This window comes from Pediculus humanus, genomic scaffold (assembly GCF_000006295.1).
Source record: "Pediculus humanus corporis 1103172108290 genomic scaffold, whole genome shotgun sequence".
Taxonomy (NCBI): Eukaryota; Metazoa; Arthropoda; class Insecta; order Psocodea; family Pediculidae; genus Pediculus; species Pediculus humanus.
Window position 1 is genome coordinate 343,000 of NW_002987859.1, and position 23,273 is coordinate 366,272.

At 30.3% G+C, this 23,273-nt stretch overlaps 2 protein-coding genes across 2 annotated transcripts; one reads left to right on the plus strand and one right to left on the minus strand.

The window, feature by feature from the left end:
- Positions 1–754: 754 nt before the first annotated feature.
- Positions 755–4,732, plus strand: Phum_PHUM537630 (transcription initiation factor TFIID subunit, putative; the record flags this gene model as incomplete). Its single annotated transcript, XM_002431574.1, has 11 exons — positions 755–1,852; positions 1,983–2,072; positions 2,396–2,608; positions 2,707–2,829; positions 2,929–3,041; positions 3,160–3,534; positions 3,617–3,783; positions 3,874–4,004; positions 4,119–4,301; positions 4,375–4,488; positions 4,574–4,732. The coding sequence occupies 11 exons, from the start codon at positions 755–757 to the stop codon at positions 4,730–4,732; spliced, it is 2,766 nt and encodes a 921-aa protein (XP_002431619.1).
- Positions 4,733–9,737: 5,005 nt separating this feature from the next.
- Phum_PHUM537640 (uncharacterized protein) lies at positions 9,738–9,967 on the minus strand (the record flags this gene model as incomplete). The annotated part of the gene is made up of 2 exons (XM_002431575.1): positions 9,738–9,756; positions 9,786–9,967. The coding sequence occupies 2 exons, from the start codon at positions 9,965–9,967 to the stop codon at positions 9,738–9,740; spliced, it is 201 nt and encodes a 66-aa protein (XP_002431620.1).
- Between the last annotated feature and the right edge of the window lie 13,306 nt (positions 9,968–23,273).

Below are 23,273 nucleotides of genomic sequence, written 5' to 3' on the forward strand. Positions count from 1 at the left end.
AATTTAAGAATAAAAGTATTAAATAACGATTAAATATCAAAGAAATTTAAATTTGTTAACTTCCGAGTGGTCATAATTGATAAGTACAATAATATTGATTTTACAAATTGAAATTTTTGAAAACATTTTTAAAATTTAATAATAATGAGAATGTTAAAAAAAAAAAAATAAAAAAATTTAATTATAAAAAATCTCTAGTCTAACCTTGTATAAGTTTATTTAACAAACTTTTTTATATTTGTTAGTTAATAAAGGATGGAACGTTTGAAAAAAATATATTTCGGTCATAAGCAGTTAAGTGGACTTCAAAATTTTTTTAAAATATTTATTTTGATGTAAAAAATTTCACATAAATTCTAATTATATATATTAAATTATAAATATCGATAAGACTTGCTCTGACATTTCTTTACTTATTTTAAAGTTTGTTAATGACACGTTTTTTTCTAGAAACTCAAGTGCACAGGCGTATAAATTAATGCGCGTTGTTAATGCGTAGAAAATATTAGGACATCAACACTTGTTTAATGTATATATTTTGAAATTGACAAAAAATTTTGTTAATTTATATAATTTTTTAGCAAAATTTGCTTAAAAAATTATTCCAAATATTTTTTATCATCAAATATGAAAGGAAAACTGAGATGGAGGCAAAGTGTTTTCTTCGTTCACCATAGTAGGGGCAATGCACTCTGGGTAAAAATTTGCACTTGGCGCATGCGCAATTCATTTTACAGTTGGATCTCGGCAGAAAATGGCGTCAACACAGTTTCTAGAGGAAGCGCTTAGTACTGACGTCGATGAATCAGCCGTGAATGCTTTAGTCGGCTCATTAGAGACGCAGTTAGTACCTCCTACTTCAGTTCAGAGCAATGCTGACGGAAAGGTGGTTCAAAATCATGTGAATAATACTATTTCAAACGGGGGCATTGTTCAAAAACACGGTGTATCAAATGAAGAATCAGAGGGATTAGTAAATAATGCTGGTGGTGTGATTCCTGATGGAAATTCAAATACAAAACAAACTCTTGTTCGGTCTACTAGTCTCGCGCATTCTGCTGTTGTTAATACAGTAGTGACCTCATTAAGTGGCTTGCCCATCAGTCAAATTGGACCAAATGTCATAACAAAATCAAGTGATGGTGTTAAAATAGTGACTTATCCCGCCGGGAATCAATTAGGAAGTCCTCAAGTTGTGAATATTAATAACAGAGTGTCATTCCCTCAAACAATTACTTTACCCAATGGTAGTATACCCAGCAGTGTGATAAGTTCAGTGCCCTCCAATGTACAAACAATAGTGACAAATTCACCTTTAAATAAGTCTCTACCTGGAGCAATTAATGTTATAAAAGTTGACCAAGGTCAACCTTCTGGTGCTACACTTGTTATTAAGACACCAGGCTCAGGTCCCATGACAGCAGGTAGTATGACATTAACCCAGGGCACACCTGGAACTACTGCAGCTCCTGGGATTGTTACCCTCGCAAAGCCTCTAATGGCAGGACAATCAGTGGGAAACACAGTTCAAATTTTAAATGTAAATGCTGTTAGACCCGGAACTCCTATTCAAGGACAGAAAGGTCTACCTCAGCATAGGGTAGTTATCAATTCTCCACAAGTGATAAGCCGTCCAGGAGCACCTAATCAACCTACACAAATAACACTTTCCCCATTGCAAGGATTACAACCGGGTGGTAGTGGTCATATTTTAGTTAAAAGTGAAAGTGGTCAATTACAGTTAATAAGGATAGGACCAGCTCCAACGGCTACTCCTGGAGCTCCTAGTGGTACAATAGCTTCAAATAATGCATCCCAGTTTAGAATTCAATCTTTACCTGTACAGCAAGGGGTGAGTATATTAAAATTCTTGATTAATTCATTATATTTTTAATAATTTATTATTATTCTTCAAACTTTTTTTAAAGTATTTAGTGTGCTATATATAGTATTGCTGAAAATTTATTTAAAATTGTTTATAGAGTGGCTCGACAGCAGCAGTTGTTATCGCAACCAGCACTGCTGGTTCTATACAGTCTTCTCAACCACCAGGGCTTACAGCAACTACTCCTGTAAGTACTAATTAATTTTAACTATTAATTTTAGAGTGGTGTTATTAATATTATTTGTAATAAATGTTGCTGAAATTGAATTCTAAAATTTTTTAAAAGTAATTTAAAAAGTGAACGATTTTTTATTTGAACTTTGTATTTAATTTCTACATTTATTTTAAGAGATATTATTACTGTTAATCTTTAAATAATCTAGTTTCATTTTTATATAAAGTTTTTATTGTTATTTTATTTTATTTTTTTGTAATTTATTTCAATTAATAAATTGAATTTGCAATTTATTAGTTTAAGTGTAATAATTTGAAAAAACATTTGTTTTTAAGAAACAGCAAATGGATACTACCAAAGAAAAATGTCGAAAGTTCCTTGCAAATCTATTAGAGTTGTCTAGTAGGGAGCCTAAAGCTGTTGAAAGAAATGTTCGAACCTTAATTCAAGAATTAATCGATGCCAAAGTCGAACCTGAAGACTTTTGTGACAGACTAGAAAAACTATTAAATGCTTCTCCTCAGCCTTGTTTAATAGGATTTTTAAAAGTTTGTATTTTATACTTTTTAGAGTGAGAATAATGAACAAATAAAAATAATTATAATACTTATTTTAAATAATAATGAAAAAAATTTTTCATTCACAGAAAAGTCTCCCTCTTTTACGTCAATCTCTGTTTTCAAGAGAAATGACCATAGAAGGAATCAGACCTCCACCACAGCAAGTTGTAAGTACAACTGCTAGTGTTGCCCAAGTGCCACAAATGCAGGTACGATAATTTCAAAATGGACTTTAAATTTTTCACTCTTGAACAAGAAATGAATTTTAAAAAAAAAAAATTTTTTTATTTTATTTTATTTTACAAAAGGCTCAATTGAGGCCTCAAATGGTAACTCAAACAGTCAGGGTAGTTGCGCCACTTAATGCTGCAGGTCAGAATATTAGTGTCACTACTCCTAGAATGGGAACCCTGCAAAATAGGTTTGTCACTGTAAGTTTTCCATTATCTCTATATTATATGGATTTATAAACTTTTGAAAAATAATAATAATAATACGAAAAAAAAAATTTATATTTTTTTTTTATTTTAGCCCATTAGAGGACAAATACCTGCTCAAGGTAAAATAATCGCGACATCTATTCGCGGTCAAACTCCTTTAGCAACTTCAACGCAACCGCCTCCTCTTCATCATACAACGCCTATATCATCCCAGACCCCGTCATCGCCGCCGGTTCATCAAATACGGCCGACAACTCCTGCAAGGGCAGCTGCACCAAAAAACCAAACGACTAAAACTCCCGTAAAACAAGTTATTACCAAAACCACTGTTCAAACTAAATCAAATGCGAATAATTCTAGAAGTATAAATGTAATTGCAAAACCGAGTACTCCTTCCGTAACAAATAAATCAATATCCAAAGTTATTTCCAAAGGGGGATACGAAGAACTTAAGTTTGGAGCAACAAGTTTTAGGTAAAAAAATTTAAAAAAAAAAATTTTCTTCTTCTTCGAGGAGTGATAAAAATTATTATTATTATTATTATTATTATTGTAGTGGAGACGATGATATCAACGATGTGGCCGCCATGGGTGGTGTAAATCTTGCGGAAGAAAGCCAAAGGATATTGGGTTCAACACAATTTGTGGGTACTCAAATTCGATCGGTTAAAGATGAAATATTTTTACATTCAATACCGTTGCAAAATAAAATTAGGCAAATAGGTGAGCGTTACTCCTTTCTGCGTACGATTCTTCTTTATTTTGAAAAATGGAAAATATTTAACGAGGTTTTAAAAAAAAACAAAATTTTAGTTTCTAATCACGGATTGGACGAACCGAGTTCAGAAGTGGCATCTCTGGTGTCTCACGCGTGCCAGGAACGATTAAAAACATTAATAGAAAAATTAGCTTGCATAGCAGAGCATAGAATAGACGTTATTAAGGTGATTTTTCATTTCCGCTACGATCGGAAAAAAATGTTGTTTTATCGATAAAGAAAAAAAAAAAAAATTGAGTTTTTTTTTTTTTTTTTACTATTAATTAATTATTCATAACAGTTGGACTCGAGATACGAAGTAGTACAAGATGTTAAGGGTCAGCTTAAGTTTTTAGAAGAACTAGATAGAGTCGAGAGAAAAAGACACGAGGAGCAGGAAAGAGAGCTTTTATTGAGAGCGGCAAAAAGTAGATCAAAGTCTGAGGATCCCGAACAAGTGAAATTAAAGGCCAAAGCCAAAGAAGTAAGAAGCGAGTCTGCATTTTGTTGTTGTGTCGAGAGGGAGTTTTTAATTACGGACGATTTTTCTTTTGCAGATGCAAAGAGCAGAAATGGAGGAGCTTCGACAAAGAGAGGCCAATCTCACTGCACTTCAAGCTATAGGACCAAGAAAAAAACCAAGATTGGACGGACCTGGAAATTCCGGGGATGTAAGTATTTCTCGACATTTTTCAATTGATTTTAAAAAAGAAAATTTGTCGTTTTTTTTTTTATTTATTCTTTCTATTTTTTCAGGCATCGGGTACGGGATCATCGGGTACGCTTTTCGGACGACCGCATCTGCCTCTTAGACCACGTTTGAAACGGGTCAACCTTAAAGATTTGTTATTTTTATTGGAACAAGAAAAAGAAACATCAAAAACAAACTTGTTATACAAAGCGTATTTAAAGTGATAGCAATTGAGCAATCGTCATCGTCCGAGTCTGATTTATTGTGCATTTTAATCGATAATTTTATACGTCGTATATATACATGCATATATATATATATATATATATTTTTTTTTTATTATCACGAACCCCTATCTCTGCCCCTGCCCCCTGCCCCCCCCCCCCCCGGCAAGCACGTTTTAACATGATCGTTTATTTTATTGTCTAAACTGCGATTTATCGACATACAATTTTATTATTATTATTATTATTATTAACATTATAATTTTTTTAAATAAAGTGCAAAATGATAATTGATACAGATTTATATATAAAATAATTATTATTTATAAAGTTTTTGTTTTTTACAATTGTAATGTTAAAAAAAAAAAAAAAAAAAAAAAAAAAAAAAAAAAATTAAACGGATTTTTTTTTATTCGGTGATGATGATAATTATTATTAATTTTTGGCCTTTTAAATAAATAATTTTTCACGGGGAAAATTTAAAAAAAAATAATAATAATAATAATTATTAAAATGATTATAATTATTATTATGATTATTAATAATAATAATAATAATAATAATAATGACGAATTGATTGGAAATTATTAATTAAGAATTTTTTTAATAATATATTTAATTTGTAAATTATTTGATTGATTAAAATACTAAAAGGACAAAACAAACAAACAAATGTTTTAAATAATTTATTTTTTAAATTTTAATATTATTATTATTATTATTATTATTATTATTATTATTATTGGGTAAGGGGAGGGGCTTTTAATTATTATTACCGGCTGCGATTTCATTTTTTAAAAAAAATTAAAAATTAAAATAATTAAAAATGTTTGATAGGAAATTAATTATTGATAACGTGTATAGTAATTATAATAATTAAATAAAATAATAATAATAATAATAATATTTATTACGGATAAAAAATAATTGTCGCGATTAATATATATATTAACATAAAAGAAAAAAATGAATAATAATAATAATAATATAATTATTGCCTTTTGGATGCACATTTTATTTGTGTCACGTGATTAATGCAGTGTTCATCATTCCTCATAATAAAATAAATAAATAATATAATAAAATATATATATATATATTTATTGTAATTTTATCAAGTATATTAAAATATAAAGCAATCTCGAATGTTATATATATATATATATATGTGTGTGTGTGTGTGTGCGTGTGCACGTGCGTGTGCGCCGTTATAAAACATTAAAAAAAAATATATATAATTTTTTGTATATATTGTAAATGATTATATATATATATATATATAAATTTTTTTTTTATTTTCAAGTTAAAATATAAAATTAATTTGTATGTATTATTATTTAATTGTCAAATGATCAACCGGGAAAATTATTATTTTTAACAAAAAAAAAGGGAGAAAGAAAGAAGGGAAAAAAACAATAATAATAATAATAATAATATTAATGCTGAAGGAATTTTTAGTTGTTTGTTTTTTTTTTATTATTTAATTAATAATAAAATTTTTATTTTTTTATATTTTAAAAAAAAAAAATTGAGGACAGCAAATTTTGTTTGTTGTTTAAAAAAAAAAAAAAAATTAATAATAATAATAATAATAATGATAATGATAATAATGATAAAATTGTTTGTTGCTTCCTCGTTAAAATAAATGAACCTTAATCAGGTAGTTATTAAAAGTATCCCCCCAAAAAAAAAAAGAAAAATTAGTGGTTTTTAATTATTTTTTTATTTGTAATTTTTGTACATAAATATTAATAATAATAATAATGATAATGATAATGATAATTGATTGGTGACCGTTAAATTTTTGTTTTTTTTTTAATGCAAATTATAATAATATTTTATTTATTTATTTTATTATTATTATTTAATTTTGAAATTTGGGTTTTTATAAATGATATAATAAGTTTTTTTTTTTTTTTTTTAAAAACAAATTCTTATTATTATTATCGTTATTACCAAAAATAATAATAATAATAATAATATTTTATGGAATTTAATATACATGGTGGAAAAATATAAAAAAAAAAAAGGAAATTGTTTATAATGAGCTTTGTATATAAATAATAATTATTTAGGGTAGACATTTTTAGTGGATTAGAAAACCTTTCAATTATTATTATTATTATTATTATTATTATTATCATTATCATTATCATTATATTTTTTTTACTTTAAATTTATGATTTTAATTGTTTTAATTTTTTTTTTTTTTTTGTTTAATAAAAAAAAGGAAAAGATTAGAAATAATGTTGATAGTAATAATAATAATAATAATACTAATATATTTCATTTTGTTTTTTGTTACCTTAGATTTAATTTTTTATAAACAGGAAAAAAAAGCGCGGGAAAATTTAAACCAAAAAACTAAAAAAAAAAAAAAAAAAAAAATGAAAAAAAAAAGGAAAAATGAAAATTATTATTATTATTATTATTATTATTATTATTATTATTATTATTATTACCATATTTTTTTTGTTCAAATAATATTGTTTAGCGTCATTGTTGGCCAAATTATTATTATTATTATTATTATTATTTTTGCATTGTTTGTTTGTTGATTTGTTTTTTCTTTTTCATTTTTCATTTTTTATGTAAGGCAGGACTCAATCAATCATGATTATTTATATTATTATTATTATTATTATTATTATTATTATTAAAAATAAATAAAAAGTGGAATAAGAAAATATGGATAGTGGGGGAAAAAAATATTTTAATTAATTTAATTAATTTTAACGAAGGTTTTTAATTTTTACGATCGTCACCTCCACCACCACCACCATCATCATCATCATCATCATCATCATCAGCAACATCTGAAGTCGCAGCCTCTTTAATAATTATTTATTATTATTATCATCATCATCATTATTAATTATAATCATTACCTAAAGTTATTATTATTTTTTTAATTGTAAATATTTGGGATTAATTTTAGTTTTTCGTTTGAAAATAATAAACGATGGGCTTAACTCCAAGTGGTAACAATTGTTAATAATGATAATTTGATAATAATAATAATAATAATAATGTTAATATCAATTCTAGTCTGTTATAAGAAAAGCAAACGAGAAGGGGGGGGAAGGGGCGGGAAAAAAAAGATCTCAAATTTTTTTTTGTTTTTTGTTTCAAAGGCCTTAAAACACAAAACGCTATATATACATAAATAATTTCATTGTTATTATTATTATTATATCAACAATACCGTTTGTTTATAATTTAAATTTTTGTTTTTTTTTTTTTATGCGTGAATGCGTACACGCACACACACACACACACACACACATTATATACGTGAATAAAAAACCACCGTTAAATGTTTTTTTTTTTTTTTTTTTAAATGAATCGCAGTTTTTTTTTAAACGTACTAAATGAATTTTTTTTTTTTTTTATAAATTAAAAATAATTTTGTAAATTGAATATAAAAAAAAAAAAAATATATCGCCTTATTTATTATGTATTTGTACATAGATACATAGATACATAATACATAATATAAACAAGTGGTTATATATATAAATAACGACGTCCCCGACAGAGTAATAAATAAATAATTAAATAAATTAATAAATTTAAAGGATTTTAATTATTGTATGTTGGCATCCTTTTGTTACACATTTGTCAAAAATTATTATTATTATCACAACTACTACTACTACTACAGGTATTTTAAGGTTTTCTTATCATTATTATTATTATTACTATATTTTACAGTTTTTCTTTTTATATTTATGTATTTCTGAGTGTTTTGTGTCACTTTTCAACTTCAAGATTGTTTTTATTATTATTATTATTATCGATAAAACATTAAATCTGTGATTTTAATAATATATGACAAAAAGGATGCTGGACAAAAAACTTTCTTTTTTTTTATAATTTGATAATGATAATAATTTGATAACATTATCATTTATATTGGAGAGATAAATTGAATGGAGAAAAAAAAAAAATTTGTTGTAAATTTTTATTCGTATTAACAAAAAAAAAAATTATGAAAATTAACTTCATAAATTATTATTATTATTATTATTGTTTGTAATAAAATTAATGCAATCATAATATGATAGTTACTTATAAATAAATTTAAAAAAAAATTATGATAATAATCTGTCAAATAATAATAATAATAATAATAATATGTTAATTTATTTTTTCTAATGAAAATAAAAAAAAAAAAAAAAAAAAAAAAAAAGGTAAATAGTTATAGATGATGGATTTGTTTTCGGTAAAGTTTTATACATATATTTGTTAAAAAATAATAATAATAATAATTAATTAATTAAAAAAAAATTAATTAAATAATACATTTGAAAATATTGTACCCTTTTTTTTTCTTTAAGTTAAATTTTCCAGTCTTGTTTTTTCTTATAAGGAGCTTAAAAAAAATTTTTTTGTGTTGAATCTGCGACTGAATAATAATAATAATTTTTTGTTTTATTTTACAGATGGAATGCTGCGTGGCACAAAATATGCAATCATGTGATTTGGTTCCTCCATGGATTTGTACTGTTTGTGATAATGTACATGGAAATTACTTCGAGGAATGGTTTAATGGCAAGAGGAAAAGAAAATTACATATTTTTTTCTTTAACGACAAATTTATATTGAAATTATTAGCATGTTTTGTAAGTAATATGTTTAAAATTATTTGTTTTATATGTTTTTTTTAAATGTAAAAAAATAATTTTTATTTTTCAGTCACATTTATATAAAATAATAACAATTTAATTAATTGTATGGAAAAAATATTATAAAATCTTAAATCGATAACTGTCAAATCACATGTTTACATAAAAATTTGTGCATTTACTATGATGATGAATTATCGGAAGATTTTTTAGATGAGTTTTTCTTTCTTTTTTTCTTACTCTTTTTTTTTTTGTGCTTATGTTTTTTATGTTTACTTTTTTTTTTCTTTTTTGCTGCCGGTTCACTGAAATCACTTTTGGATGAAGATAATGATGATGATGAGGATGCGGATGATGAGGATGATTTTCGTCTCTTTTTAGATTTCCTTTTTTTTTCTTTTAATTTTTGTTTTAATTCTTCTAACTGTAATGCGGTAAGTGGAGTTAATGTGTCGTCTTCGCTTTCGCTACTTGTACTGCTAACGTCTAAAACGATATCTTTATTCGGATCAACTTTAATAAAGTTACGGCACTGATACGTCAGGTGACCTGAATATCCACATTTTTTACAAGAAGCTCTAGACGCTTCCTTAGATACTCCTTTCATAACAAATTCCTGATACATTTTAATTTCTTATAATATTTAAATAAAAAAAAAAAGTAAGTATAAAACGTAATATGAATGTTTATATACAAATATATTAGTAGCAAGTATTACATTGACGACAGCAAAAATATCGAAAATTATTTGCTGTCGTTAAATAATATAATAAAGACTTTTAATTTCTAAAATATTTTTAAAACGAATACATATTATTAAAATTTTATTCTACAAACTAAATATAAACCTATCTTTAAAAAAAAGTAAAATAAATGAAAATAATTTGCTACTACAAAAAAGCGCGTTATTTTTCAAAAGTTGGCAGCACACGACGTTCGAACAAGTTTCAAATATGTCATATAATCGTTAATTCGTTAAAACAATTTATTTTTTTGGTTTTACTTATGATTAATCAAAAAACTGTAGGTTTAAAAGTTTTTAAATTAACATCAAAAAAAACTTGAGTATTTTTTTGTTTTACACGAACAACACGAACGTTTTAAAACATGAAGAAAAGAAAAAAGTAGGGGAGTACATTTGACGAGGATACCATAATCTGTAAGAAATCCGTTTTTATCATTTCTTTAAGGGAACAAGTAATTTTTGCATTAGTAATTTACAATAATAAAAAAACTCAAATATATAAACAAATAAGGACGTTTAAGTAAAATTTAAGTCTTATTAAACGCTATTATTATTCTTAATAATATTTTTTTAGTTTTTATTTGGCTAGTATAAGTATAAGTTACTAGTGTAAGTATAATTTTTAAAAAAATTAACAAAAATGAGAGCAATAAGGTAAAAACCGAATTGATGTTATTTAATGATTATATTGAAAAAAAAACAGAAGTTAAAGTAAAATTTTGTATCACATAACACATCAATCGAATAAATAAGAAGAAATTGCCTTAGGGTTATCATTATATATCCTTTTTAAATCTTATATGTGACCTCACACTTTTTGTTCGTTTTAATTCAAACATTTTTTTTTTTCGTTTAAAAAAGAAATATTTGTAAAAATTTAAATATGTATATTTTGTTTTAGTTGATTATCATTTAGTATGTGGGTGAAAATTATCTATTTTAGAAGAAGAAGAACAAGTTTTTTTAAAAAACCCCTTCATATTTAAAAAAAGGAATTAATTAAAAAATTCAATGTCGTTTAAACGACAAAGAAAAAAAATAAAAAAAATGAATGTAGGTGGTGGACTAAAGTGTGAACGGTTACAATCCCTAAGGCATTCTTCTCATGTAATTCGGTTGACAAATTTACAATACTTTTAATTACACATACACACCATAATAATAATCATTTATTTCTTGTTTACCAACATCTTCTTATTAAATACAAAAATTTTCGATAAAATCAGGATAAATTTTTGTAAAATTTATCCTCAAGGCAAAAAATCAACCAAAAAAAAAAAAAAAACAAGGTTTTTTAAAATTTCTTATTTTTTTTTTTTTTGTTTGTTATCCATTTGTTTTTTACATTAGAATAACAACACGAGTGATAAATAATAATAATTAAGTACCTTAAGGTATAAAAATTTATTTAATTTTTTATTTGTTTGCCAATGGGTGGTGGTACACACCTACTATATTTTGATATGTTTACTCTTTTATTTGGCGTTTCCCAAAAAAAAAAAAAAAATTATTTCTTTTAATATAATTTAAAGTGTTACCTTTTTTTTTGTGTTTTGTACCCTCGAGGAAAATAACACTAAATTGTTTTATTCTGTTCACATTAAATTATAATAATAATAATAAAAGAATAAGATCGCATATCTCCCTGGTATTAAAATGTGAAATGAAGAAGGATAATAACCTAAAGAAGAGGACAATAAAAAAATTGGATCACCTTAAAAAGACATATAAACTGAAGACCAAGGAAGATATAGAACTCAACGTGGAAACATTAAAACAAAAGGTGTTGCTCTATTCTCAGAGAATAAGGAGATATAAGAAGAGAGTCCCGGATTAGATAGGGTACAAAACTTTTGGATCAAGAATTTTACAGGTACCCATAAGTATTTAGTGATATCCATAAATAAATTAATCATGGGACAGCAAGAAATGCCAGAATGGATAACCACGGGGAAACGTATTTGTTGCCAAAAAAATCAGCATGGCATTGATTGACTATCAAAAGGCCTTTGATAGTGTGCCTCACGAATGGATTATTGAGGCATTGAAAATATATAAAGTAGACCCTAAAATTACAGCGTTCTGCGAGAAGAGTATGAAAAATTGGTGCACCCAGCTGGAAGTGTAAAAATACTCTTCTAGAAAAATATTTATAAAAAGAGGGATTTTTCAGGGAGATTCACTGTCGCCTCTTTTATTCTGCATGTCTTTAATTTCTCTGTCCAGACAGCTTAATATCAAAGATCATGGATATGAGTTGGTACCGGGAGGCAGAAAAATCACCCATATGCTGTATATGAAATACTTAAAAATTTATGCCAAAAATGAAGAGGAGTTAAATAAAATGCTAAGGACGGTTCAAACTTTTTCCTCTGACATCAACATGGAATTTGGTTTGGAAAAATGTGCCAGAGGTAATATTGTCAGAGGAAAGTTAAAACGGAAGGAAAATATAGAAGACTCCGAAGAAGAACTTATTAAAGAATTGGACCCACGATCAACATACAAATATCTGGGGATTGAAGAAAATTTTGGGGTAGCCAACAAGGAAATTAAACCGCGATTAAAGAAAGAATATTTTAAAAGATTGAGGCTTATATTACAGTCGGAACTGAATGAAAGAAATAAGTTAAACGCCATCGGCACATTAGCAGTTCCAGTAATAGAATACAGTTTTGGCCTCGTCGATTTGACAAAAGAAGAAATTACGCACCTGAACCGAAGAACAAGGAAAATGTTAACTATGAATGGTACGTTACATCCAAAACCTGATGTGGATAGATTGTACGTCAGCAGGAAAGATGGAGGAAGAGGATTACGACAAATAGAAGCAGCATACCAGAATGCCATAATTGGAATGGGAAAATACATGGAATCCCATCAAGAGGACCCTATCTTAGCTCAAGTTATATATACGGAAGAAAAAATTAGAAAAAAAGGAGTTCTGAAAAGGGCAAAACGAATCTTCAAAGAAAATAAAGAAAACGAGATAATGGAAGAAGGGCAACTTGCAACTTATGATAGCAAAGCCGAATCTCAGAAGAAATTAAAAGGCAAAAGGGAACAGAAAAAGTTGCATGGGCAATATCTAAAAAGAGTAAATGCCGAAGATATTAATAAGAAAAGCACGCACAATTGGCTACGACGTGGAAAACTCATAGTTGAAACGGAAGCGTTTATTACAGCGGCTCAAGATCAGGCATTGCGGACCCATAACTATGAGAAAGTAATTCTCAAAGTCCGCCAAGATGACAAGTGCCGAATTTGCCAATCCCAATCGGAAACCATCGACCATTTAATTTCCGGTTTCCCGATACTGGCAAAACATGAATGTATGCCGAGAATATAGAATGGATGGATTACCTGAGGAGTGGTACAACCACATTCCAAACCCGGTTACGACAGTAGGCCCATGCACAGTTCTGTACGACCAACAAATCCACACTGACAGAACTGTGCCAGCTAAAAAACCGGATATCATCCTCAGACATAATGCGGAAAAATGGCGTAAATTAATTGAGGTATCCGTGCCGGCAGAAAAAAACGCGAGACAGCCAAAGAAGCAGACAAAAGGCTGAAATATAGAAATTTGGAAATTGAAATAGCCAGGATGTGGGGAACAAAAACTGAAACGATTCCGGTCGTCGTGAGAGCAACACCGGGAGCCATGCCACATTCAATGTAAGGAAATTTAAAGAAAATTTTGAAGAACCTACAAGAAGAAACCATCCAGGAAATCGCACTATAAAAAAATTTTTTTTTTTTTTGATTGGAATTTTTATTAAAAAATTGAAAAAAAAAAGTTTTGTAATAATAATAATAATATTAATGATGATGATAATAATAATGAGGAGGAGGAGGAGGATAAAACGATAAATATTAAACGGGTGTTGTTTGAATGATATAATAATAATAATAGTAGTAGTAGTAGTAGTATCGACGACGATTGTCAGGAGTAAAAAAAAAAAAAAATTTTTTTTATTTTTTAATATATGTTGTTATTATTATTATTATTATTATTATTATCATTATTATTTTTCTTTGTAAATATTTTATGTCGTAAGCGTTAATGAAAAAAACCTTCAGGCACTTATTCAACTATTGTTTTCGAAAGGTGCCTTTAAGGTTTTTAAAACTCTTTCTTCTTCATTCATCTTTCATTTCTGTCTGTTTTCATCAACTTTGTTTCATCATCTCCGGCATCTTTCTTTATTAGATTCAAAATCACACACACACACACACACACACACAAAAAAAAAAAAAAATTTTTACTTAAATTTAAACAAAAATCAATGAAATTTTCTTATTTTATTTTATTAAAAAACAAAAAAAAGTTATTATTTCTTTTTTACTTTTTATAATAATAATAATAATAAGAGTATAAGGAGTGCATCAATCAGTTAGTCAGAGTCTACCTAGTTGGTCCATCATAAGCAGACACACAACCGGAGCGTCAAAGTAGAAGAGAATTTGATTTTCTTACAAGTGGAATTAGAAGCATCAATTTTTATTTTCACACTTGGATTCCTGTTTTGTGTTCATGTACGACACGTTTGGGACACGAAGTAAATACTGGAGCGATCAAGATCATTTTCCTCTTTCAAGAATCATAACATATAAATTGTCGGTAGGATACTCTCCTTAGGGCACCAAGGAACCATAAAACAAACTGGCAAAAACAGCGAAAGAAAAAAAAAATCCTTACCAATGAATATGGATAAATCAAGAACTCCTGCTATATCCTTTATTAATGAAGACAAAATCTGCGTAGGCAAAAAAAAAAACCTGGACATTTAGAGGATTTGTTACTTTAGGAAAAAGAACAATGAACGACGGGAAAAATACTATTATAACATATTTTGCTATATTTTTAGTGTGAAATTCTATTTTAATTTTATTTGAAGGTAGAAATAGCTCGGGGGTTCTCCGTGCGGGTCGCCGGTTGTTAGGGGTACGTCCTTTCGTTGGGGAACCGAAATTGGTAGGATAGGGGGGACCTCCGCGTGCCAGCCGGGAACGAACGGCTCCGCCAGTAGCTCTCGGTAGGCATGGGGAAGTTTCTCCAAATTAATTTAAACAGGTGCAGGGGGCTCAGAACCTTTTGCTAAACTTGATAGGGACGTGGAGCGTCGTGGTCACGATGATCTCGGAGCCTTACGTCCTTCCGTCAGAGGGAGGGGGTTGTCGCGCCGGTACCCGGTTCGCATCCGAGGTCGGCGTAGCCGCGATCTTCTCGAGCTTAGCGCCGGGTGCGAGACCTCGGGAATTGTCTTGCGGGGAAGATTTCGTCATAGCAGGTTGGGGGTCACGTGCTCCGCGAGAAGGGTCGACCTCCGCGTCCAGGGTCTCTGCGAGTCCGCAACGTCGCACGACGTCGCTCTCACGTTATTTAGGGCAGGCAGATATCTTCTCGGACGTTTTGGTGCGCCCTCCGATCAAACGGGGCGCACGACCGCGACTGGGGTTCGCGTCTGTTCCCGCGGCCGCCGCGTTCGTTCTCCTGGAGGCGGGCAAGGTGACCGTCGGGTGGGTTAGAGCGCGGGTAGTTCTTCCGCCGAAGCGGAAGGCCGTGTGCTTCAGGTGTCTGAATCCCGGGCACCTGGGCGCGCGGTGTCCCAAATGCGAGGGGAGGGTCGAGGGAGCGCAGGAGAGTTGTTTCAGGTGCGGAGCGGCAGGGCATTTGGCGCGCGACTGTGCGAATCGATTCGCAATTTTGCTGGGATATAAAGCGGAGTGACGCGCGTCGCGGGTTTGGGTTCACCGAACGATATGGAGTTCGAAGGAGGAGAGTTGAAAGGACCTCCTGAGCGAAGTGGATTTCGATCCGGGGGGTTTTTCGTTCCGCATTGTGACGAAGAAGCTGGGGAGTTAATCGAAGCCACTGACGGCCGGCATGACGGGGGAGTTTCTCGCCAAAGTCGTCGCAATGCTCTTCTCTCGCGTCGCGTCCTACGCGTTTCCTCCGCCGGACTTCGCCTTCGACCGCAAACGCGCAAAAAATATTTCATGATTGGTGAAGTAATAATAATAATAATATTAATAATAATAATTAATGTCACGGCAGTGACGTTGAAAAGAAGAAAAGAAAAAAATTACGAACGCCGCTGCCCCCACCGCCACCGTCGCCGCTGTTTGCCGAAGAAGCCGTAAGGTCAAGAAGGAAAAAGACGATCGATAAGCCACTAGTTGCAACAATGGCTACCACCTCAAGTAAACTAACGTTACTCTCATAGAGTATGAAAAATGGAAAAGGAAAAGAAAGAAAGAAAGAAAGAAAGAAACTTGCTAACTTTCCCGAGGATGCCAATATTCACCTGTTTGTTTGTTTGTTTGTTAAATTTATTTTTTATTTTCTCTCTCTCTCTTTCTCTTTCTCTCTTTTTGCTTTAACTTTGTAATTTCGTATAGGTGTGTTTAAGTGAAACCACTCCTTCGACTATTTACGATATGGAAGAAAAACTCTTCGAGTGATGGTGGTAAATCATTAATGAATAAATAAATAAATATTGTTTGCAGATCATCGTCGTCGTCGTCGTCGTGGTCGCCAACGGCAACGTCAAGAGGATAAACGGATTTTTTGTAACCACGTCGTTCTCTTTATAAAAGAAAATAAATGAACTCCTGCACATCTCTCTCTCTCTCTCTCTCTATGAGGAGTTACAAGTTAACAATCGAGGGGCAAAACATTTTCCAGCAAGAGCAAACATCAGACTGATGTAATAATTACTCGGAAACGATGATAAACTTTGGTCATCAAAAAAGGATGGAAGAAGAAGAAGAAATTCTCCAGTGCTGGAAAAAGAAAAAAAGAGTTTACAACGAGGAAGTGAATTTGTTGTTGTTGTTGTAGTAAAAATCGTGGATTTAATTACGGAGGCTTTCAGAAGAAAAGTCAACTATTGACGCGGGGATCGTGACAGACACGTTATTTTCAACATTGAATCCGCCACACATATATGCGTTCGTGCGTGCGTTTTTTTATTACACCGCGAAGCGTTATTATATTTTCTATTATGGTATCGAATAGCGATGACAAAGACGAAGATGATTGATTGGAAAGAGGAAAAAAGAAGAAGAAGGAGGAGGAGGAGGTGGAAAAAGAAAAAACCAAAAGGAAAAGAAAAAGAAAAGGAAGAAGAAAATAGGAAAAAAAAGAATTTTCGGTCGAAATGATTTTCGCAGCACACAATACTTCGGAAATTCGAGTTTTTCTTTTCGTTTTTTAATCTTATCTTTTGGTTTTTCGTATAGAACGGAAATGACGTCTTTTACTCGATGGTAAGTAGGTAGAACGCGGATGAAACAACAGAAAATTTTTATAAAGTTTTTACATTTGTCTTTACTAATTGTTATTACATTTTTTTTCTTTCATTTAGGAAAGGACCAGTAAAGACGAGCCGGCACATTCAGTAGTGACAGTATCAGACAGCAAAACAAGATGATGTCTACCTTTTGGAGAGGAGAGGAGAGGTGACAAAAACGTTTCTGTTATATTTTCAAATAAATTAAATAATGGCTACGATTTCGTTTTGGAAAAAAGTACGAAAAAGCGAGAAGGCAAGAAGGGGAAGGAGGGAGGAAGGGAGGGAGGAAAAGGCGAGAAAGAGGAATAATTAGAAAAAATCAGGTTCGGTTGTTTGTCGTCATAGAAGGGACCTCGTTTTAAATCTGTAATTAAATTTTGAGTGATGATTGAACGTTTGATTTATATTTGGCCACGTTTATATTATATACATATATTTATAAAATATATGTATTGTTATATTCGGTTCGTTCTTTATTTTTGTAAGTAATGAACAAGCACTTAAAACTATCACAAAACTAATATTAATAAACAAGAACTTATTACAGCTAGACTAAAAATCAAATGAACCCACGCCAAGCTGTGTAGCTTGCCTATATTACTTTTGGTCTTTCGTCAGTCAACTGTTTCGAACGTTTAACAATGGGAACTAGCAAACACTTGCAACTAAAATAAAAGAAATAGTCTTTAGAAGCTTCGCTTCTAAAGAAGAACAATTTGAGTTCGTCGCCAGTCTTTTGTTTATAAAAAGTTGAAAATGTGAATATTGAGTACGGGATCATAACACCTCCCCCCTTAAGACGGAAAACAATTATTTTGAAAAAAGAATTTGTTTTCTCCTCTTGTTCGGATTTGACAGTTTCCTATGTCGGGTTCTGAATGGTTCCGTCCAGGTTGAGACTCCTTGAGTAGTAGTAGGTGCTATGTCTTCTGTATGGTAGACTGTTGAATCTCTTCACATTGACTTCTTATCAGGAACATAATTTTAAGCTTTATAGCTGCAAGTAGTAGAACCTTTCCTAGGCAATACTCGTTAGTGAACAATGTTTCATAAAGAATAAAGATAAAAGAATAAAATTATGAGACATAAAATTCGAAACAAAATTGACATAAGTTCTAAAAAATACAAGAATTTTATATAGGGTACTTAGAAAAGAATAAATGGATTAATAATAAAATAAATGATGATTAGCTATATGGGAAAAATAAAAGGGTTAAATTATTATTATTTTGGATTTCTCTCTTTAGATCAACTACTCAGAACACGGTTTTGTGATAAGTAACTTCCTTGTTACGGATTTTTAATAAAACGTTTTTGCCAGATTTTTTCTTGACCTCGTATGGATCCTTAAATTCAGGACTAAGTTTTTCATTGAGATTTCCTCTTGCTAATTCTTGACTGGTTTGAATCTTCTCTTTTTCATTAGACGATAGGTGAACTTTACTTAGTAAAAGTAGCTTTACCTCAGGAATACTCTCTTCGTGAAAATCGGTTGACATAAGAATGGATGCTTTCTTCCTAGATTTCTTGGTACTGGAATTCCATTTCCGCTTTTTAGTATGCTTCCCAAAATTATGCTTGTGAATTTTTTTAGTAGCTCCTATATTTTTATTTGAAATTTTTGTTTCCTTTTGAATTTCAGCTTTAGGATGATTTTTAGGTTTTGAATTCTGTATGGATGATCTTTCTTCTTTTACTTTTAGACCTTTTTTCTTATTTTTATTTTTAGGAAGTAATGGTGCTTCTTTAGCCTTTTTCTTAGATAAATTTGTAGAGGGTGCTTCTTTAGCCTTTCTCTTAGATAAATTTGTAGAGGGTGCTTCTTTAGCCTTTTTCTTAGATAAATTTGTAGAGGGTGCTTCTTTAGCCTTTCTCTTAGATAAATTTGTAGAGGGTGCTTCTTTAGCCTTTTTCTTAGATAAATTTGTAGAGGGTGCTTCTTTAGCCTTTCTCTTAGATAAATTTGTAGAGGGTGCTTCTTTAGCCTTTTTCTTAGATAAATTTGTAGAGGGTGCTTCTTTAGCCTTTTTCTTAGATAAATTTGTAGAGGGTGCTTCTTTAGCCTTTTTCTTAGATAAATTTGTAGAGGGTGCTTCTTTAGCCTTTTTCTTAGATAAATTTGTAGAGGGTGCTTCTTTAGCCTTTTTCTTAGATAAATTTGTAGAGGGTGCTTCTTTAGCCTTTTTCTTAGATAAATTTGTAGAGGGTGCTTCTTTAGCCTTTCTCTTAGATAAATTTGTAGAGGGTGCTTCTTTAGCCTTTCTCTTAGATAAATTTGTAGAGGGTGCTTCTTTAGCCTTTCTCTTAGATAAATTTGTAGAGGGTGCTTCTTTAGCCCTTTTCTTAGATAAATTTGTAGAGGGTGCTTTTTCCTCTTGAGCAGGAATGGATTCTGGTAAAGAATCTGTTTTCTCTTCAACTTCAAGTTTGGATTCTGGTAAAGGATCTGTTTTCTCTTCAACTTCAAGTTTGGATTCTGGTAAAGGATCTGTTTTCTCTTCAACTTCAAGTTTGGATTCTGGTAAAGGATCTGTTTTCTCTTCAACTTCAAGTTTGGATTCTGGTAAAGGATCTGTTTTCTCTTTAACTTCAAGTTTGGATTCTGTAATTTCTAAAATTTTAAGTTTTTCCTTCAATTTTATTGTGTTATCTTCACAGTGGATACATGTTGAATTTTGTCTGCGATTAATCAATTCTTTTATCAGTTGACTATGGGGTTTCTTGTCTTGGTATAATTCTATTAATTTCGTTTTTACGTCATCCCAATTATCAAAATCGTACAAAGAAATTCGAATCTTGGCATTACCAGTGATTCTGGAGTAGATGAATCTGAAGAGTGGATACTTATTCTCTTCAGAGGACAATTCGATAGCATTATCACAATCAGAGATAAATGCATTAAGTTGGTTCCTTTCTCCGGAAAAGAAATTAGGAACTAGACTACACAAGAATCTAAGGGATATTTGGGATGGGTTGAAAACAGGTTGATCAAGTTTAGGCATTGTTCACAAAATGAGTTACCTATTACTACTACTTACAATATAAAGAAATTCTGATAAAGAGTTAAAACCCACCAACATGAAACGAATTACTTAAGAATTCTCCGGTTTCTTGTCGTTCAGAATAATCCTTCATCGACTGCGCCAAAATTTTAATATGTTATATTCGGTTCGTTCTTTATTTTTGTAAGTAATGAACAAGCACTTAAAACTATCACAAAACTAATATTAATAAACAAGAACTTATTACAGCTAGACTAAAAATCAAATGAACCCACGCCAAGCTGTGTAGCTTGCCTATATTACTTTTGGTCTTTCGTCAGTCAACTGTTTCGAACGTTTAACAATGGGAACTAGCAAACACTTGCAACTAAAATAAAAGAAATAGTCTTTAGAAGCTTCGCTTCTAAAGAAGAACAATTTGAGTTCGTCGCCAGTCTTTTGTTTATAAAAAGTTGAAAATGTGAATATTGAGTACGGGATCATAACAGTATGTATATTTTTCTTAATCGTGCCACATAAACTACTAAATTTGCCACAAACGATTATTAAGTTTTCCGTTTTTTTTTTTTTTTTTTTTTTCAAATTTATAATGATAATAATAATAATAATAATAATATAGTAATATATGTATTTATTCTCTCAAATATATTATTTAAAAAAAAAATAAAATTTGTTTTTTTTTTTTCCCACCATGCATGTTTGGTTATATCATACATTTATTCCCATAAAAGAAAAACTTAAAAGAACAGAATTTTTATACAAATTGGGTTATGCAACTGGTAATACGCGAAACCCGACAAATTGCATAACTCAAAAAAGTAAGGCGGACGGAAAAAATCGAAAAAATTCAAAAATCCTTAAAAATTGTGGTTATGCAACTGGCAATACGCGAGAACACGACAAATTGCATAACTCAAAAAAGTAAGGCGGACGAAAAAAAATCAAGAAAAATGAGTGAAAAATTGGTTCCGAGTATCAGTAAAACATAATATTCAGGAGGTCTCAATTTTTCGATAGTTTCGTTTCGCTTCAACGCCTTGCATTTAGAGTATATGCAATTTTCAGTACAATTTTTAACCAATGGCGTGCTTTGTATACATAATGAGAAATTAATGGCGCTCGCCATTCTTACTCGTGATTGGTCAGAAAAAAAATCACATATTTTTCATGTTTAACTTATGTATTAATAGGAATAAAATTTAAATGATGAAATAACTATGTTTTAAAGCAAAATTTTGTATATGTATATATTTAATATGACCAAGGATGGAGAAACGAATTTAAAATTTAAAAAAATAATAATAATAAGAATAATAAATAAATTTTATTTAATTTTTATTTATTTATTTATTATTATTATTATTATTATGTAAAAATATTTATTCGTGGCCGTATTATAAAAGCATGTTCGGTTGTTCATCTCGTTGTGTGTTATGTTCGGTTCGTTCTTTATATTATAAGTCGCAAATTAATATTAAAATTAATTTACAGTTTATTTCTTGTGACGTGTTAAATGCTTAGCATACACTTTTTCACAAAATAAAAGTAAAGGTTATTTTAACTCGCGAACAAACACTTAGAAACTATCACTCAACAAAAACTAAAATTAAGGAAACGGATAAGAATTCAATATAACAAACAAGTATCGAAAGAACGCGTGCAAAGCTGTGAAGCTTCCCTTTATAACCTCAATTTTTCATTAGTCAATTGTTTCGAATGTCCAACAATCTAAACGAGCAAATACTTGCAAATAAAACAAAAGAAAGAGTTTCTAGAAGCTTCGCTTCTAAAGAAGAACAATTTGAGTTCATCGTTAGTCTTTTGTTTATAAAAAAATTGAAAAATGTGAACATTGAGTGCGGGATCATAACAATATATATATATTTACAAGGCCAAAACTGTATTCTATTACTGGAACAGCTAATGTGCCAATGGAGTTTAACTTATTTCTTCCATTCAGTTCCGACTGTAATATGAGCCTCAATCTTTTAAAATATTCTTTCTTTAATCGAGGTTTAATTTCCTTGTTGGCTACCCCAAAATTTTCTTCAATCCCCAGATATTTGTATGTTGATCCAGGGTCCAGTTCTTCAATAAGTTCTTCTTCGGAGTCTTCTATATTTTCCTTCCGTTTTAACTTTCCACTGACAATATTAACTCTGGCACATTTTTCCAAACCAAATTTCAAGTTGATGTCAGAGGAAAAAGTTTGAACCGTCCTTAGCATTTTATTTAACTCCTCTTCATTTTTTGCATAAATTTTTAAGTCATCCATATACAGCATATGGGTGATTTTCCTGCCTCCCGGTACCAACTCATATCCTTCAGTCGCAGGAGTATAACTCCCATTTCAGCCTCAACCTCAACCCTTCTCTCAAAGCCGAAATCATCAGATCCGAACTCGCAAAGGTGAGAGCAGATTCCCCTCCGGCATAGGCCGTTGCAGAGATCTGCTCCACCCAATTGGGATACTCCCCTCAACCATGTGGGAGGCATTCCCGAGGTATCACTTTCAGTCCTGCCTCCCATAATTACACATGTACATATACATACATAATATAATACAGTATTCATGTTAGAGTGAATTCATATTGTTATGTTCGGTTCGTTCTTTATATTATAAGTAACGAACAAGCACTTAAAACTATCACTATAACAAAATTAATATTAATGGATAAGAACTTAATACAGCTAGACTAAAAATCAAATGAACACGTGCAAAGCTGTGTAGCTTCCCTATATTACTTCGGTCTTTTGCTACTCAATTGTTTCGAACGTTCAACAATGCAGACGAGCAAACACTTGCAAAAGAAAAAGTTTCTAGAAGCTTCGCTTCTAAAGAAGAACAATTTGAGTTCATCA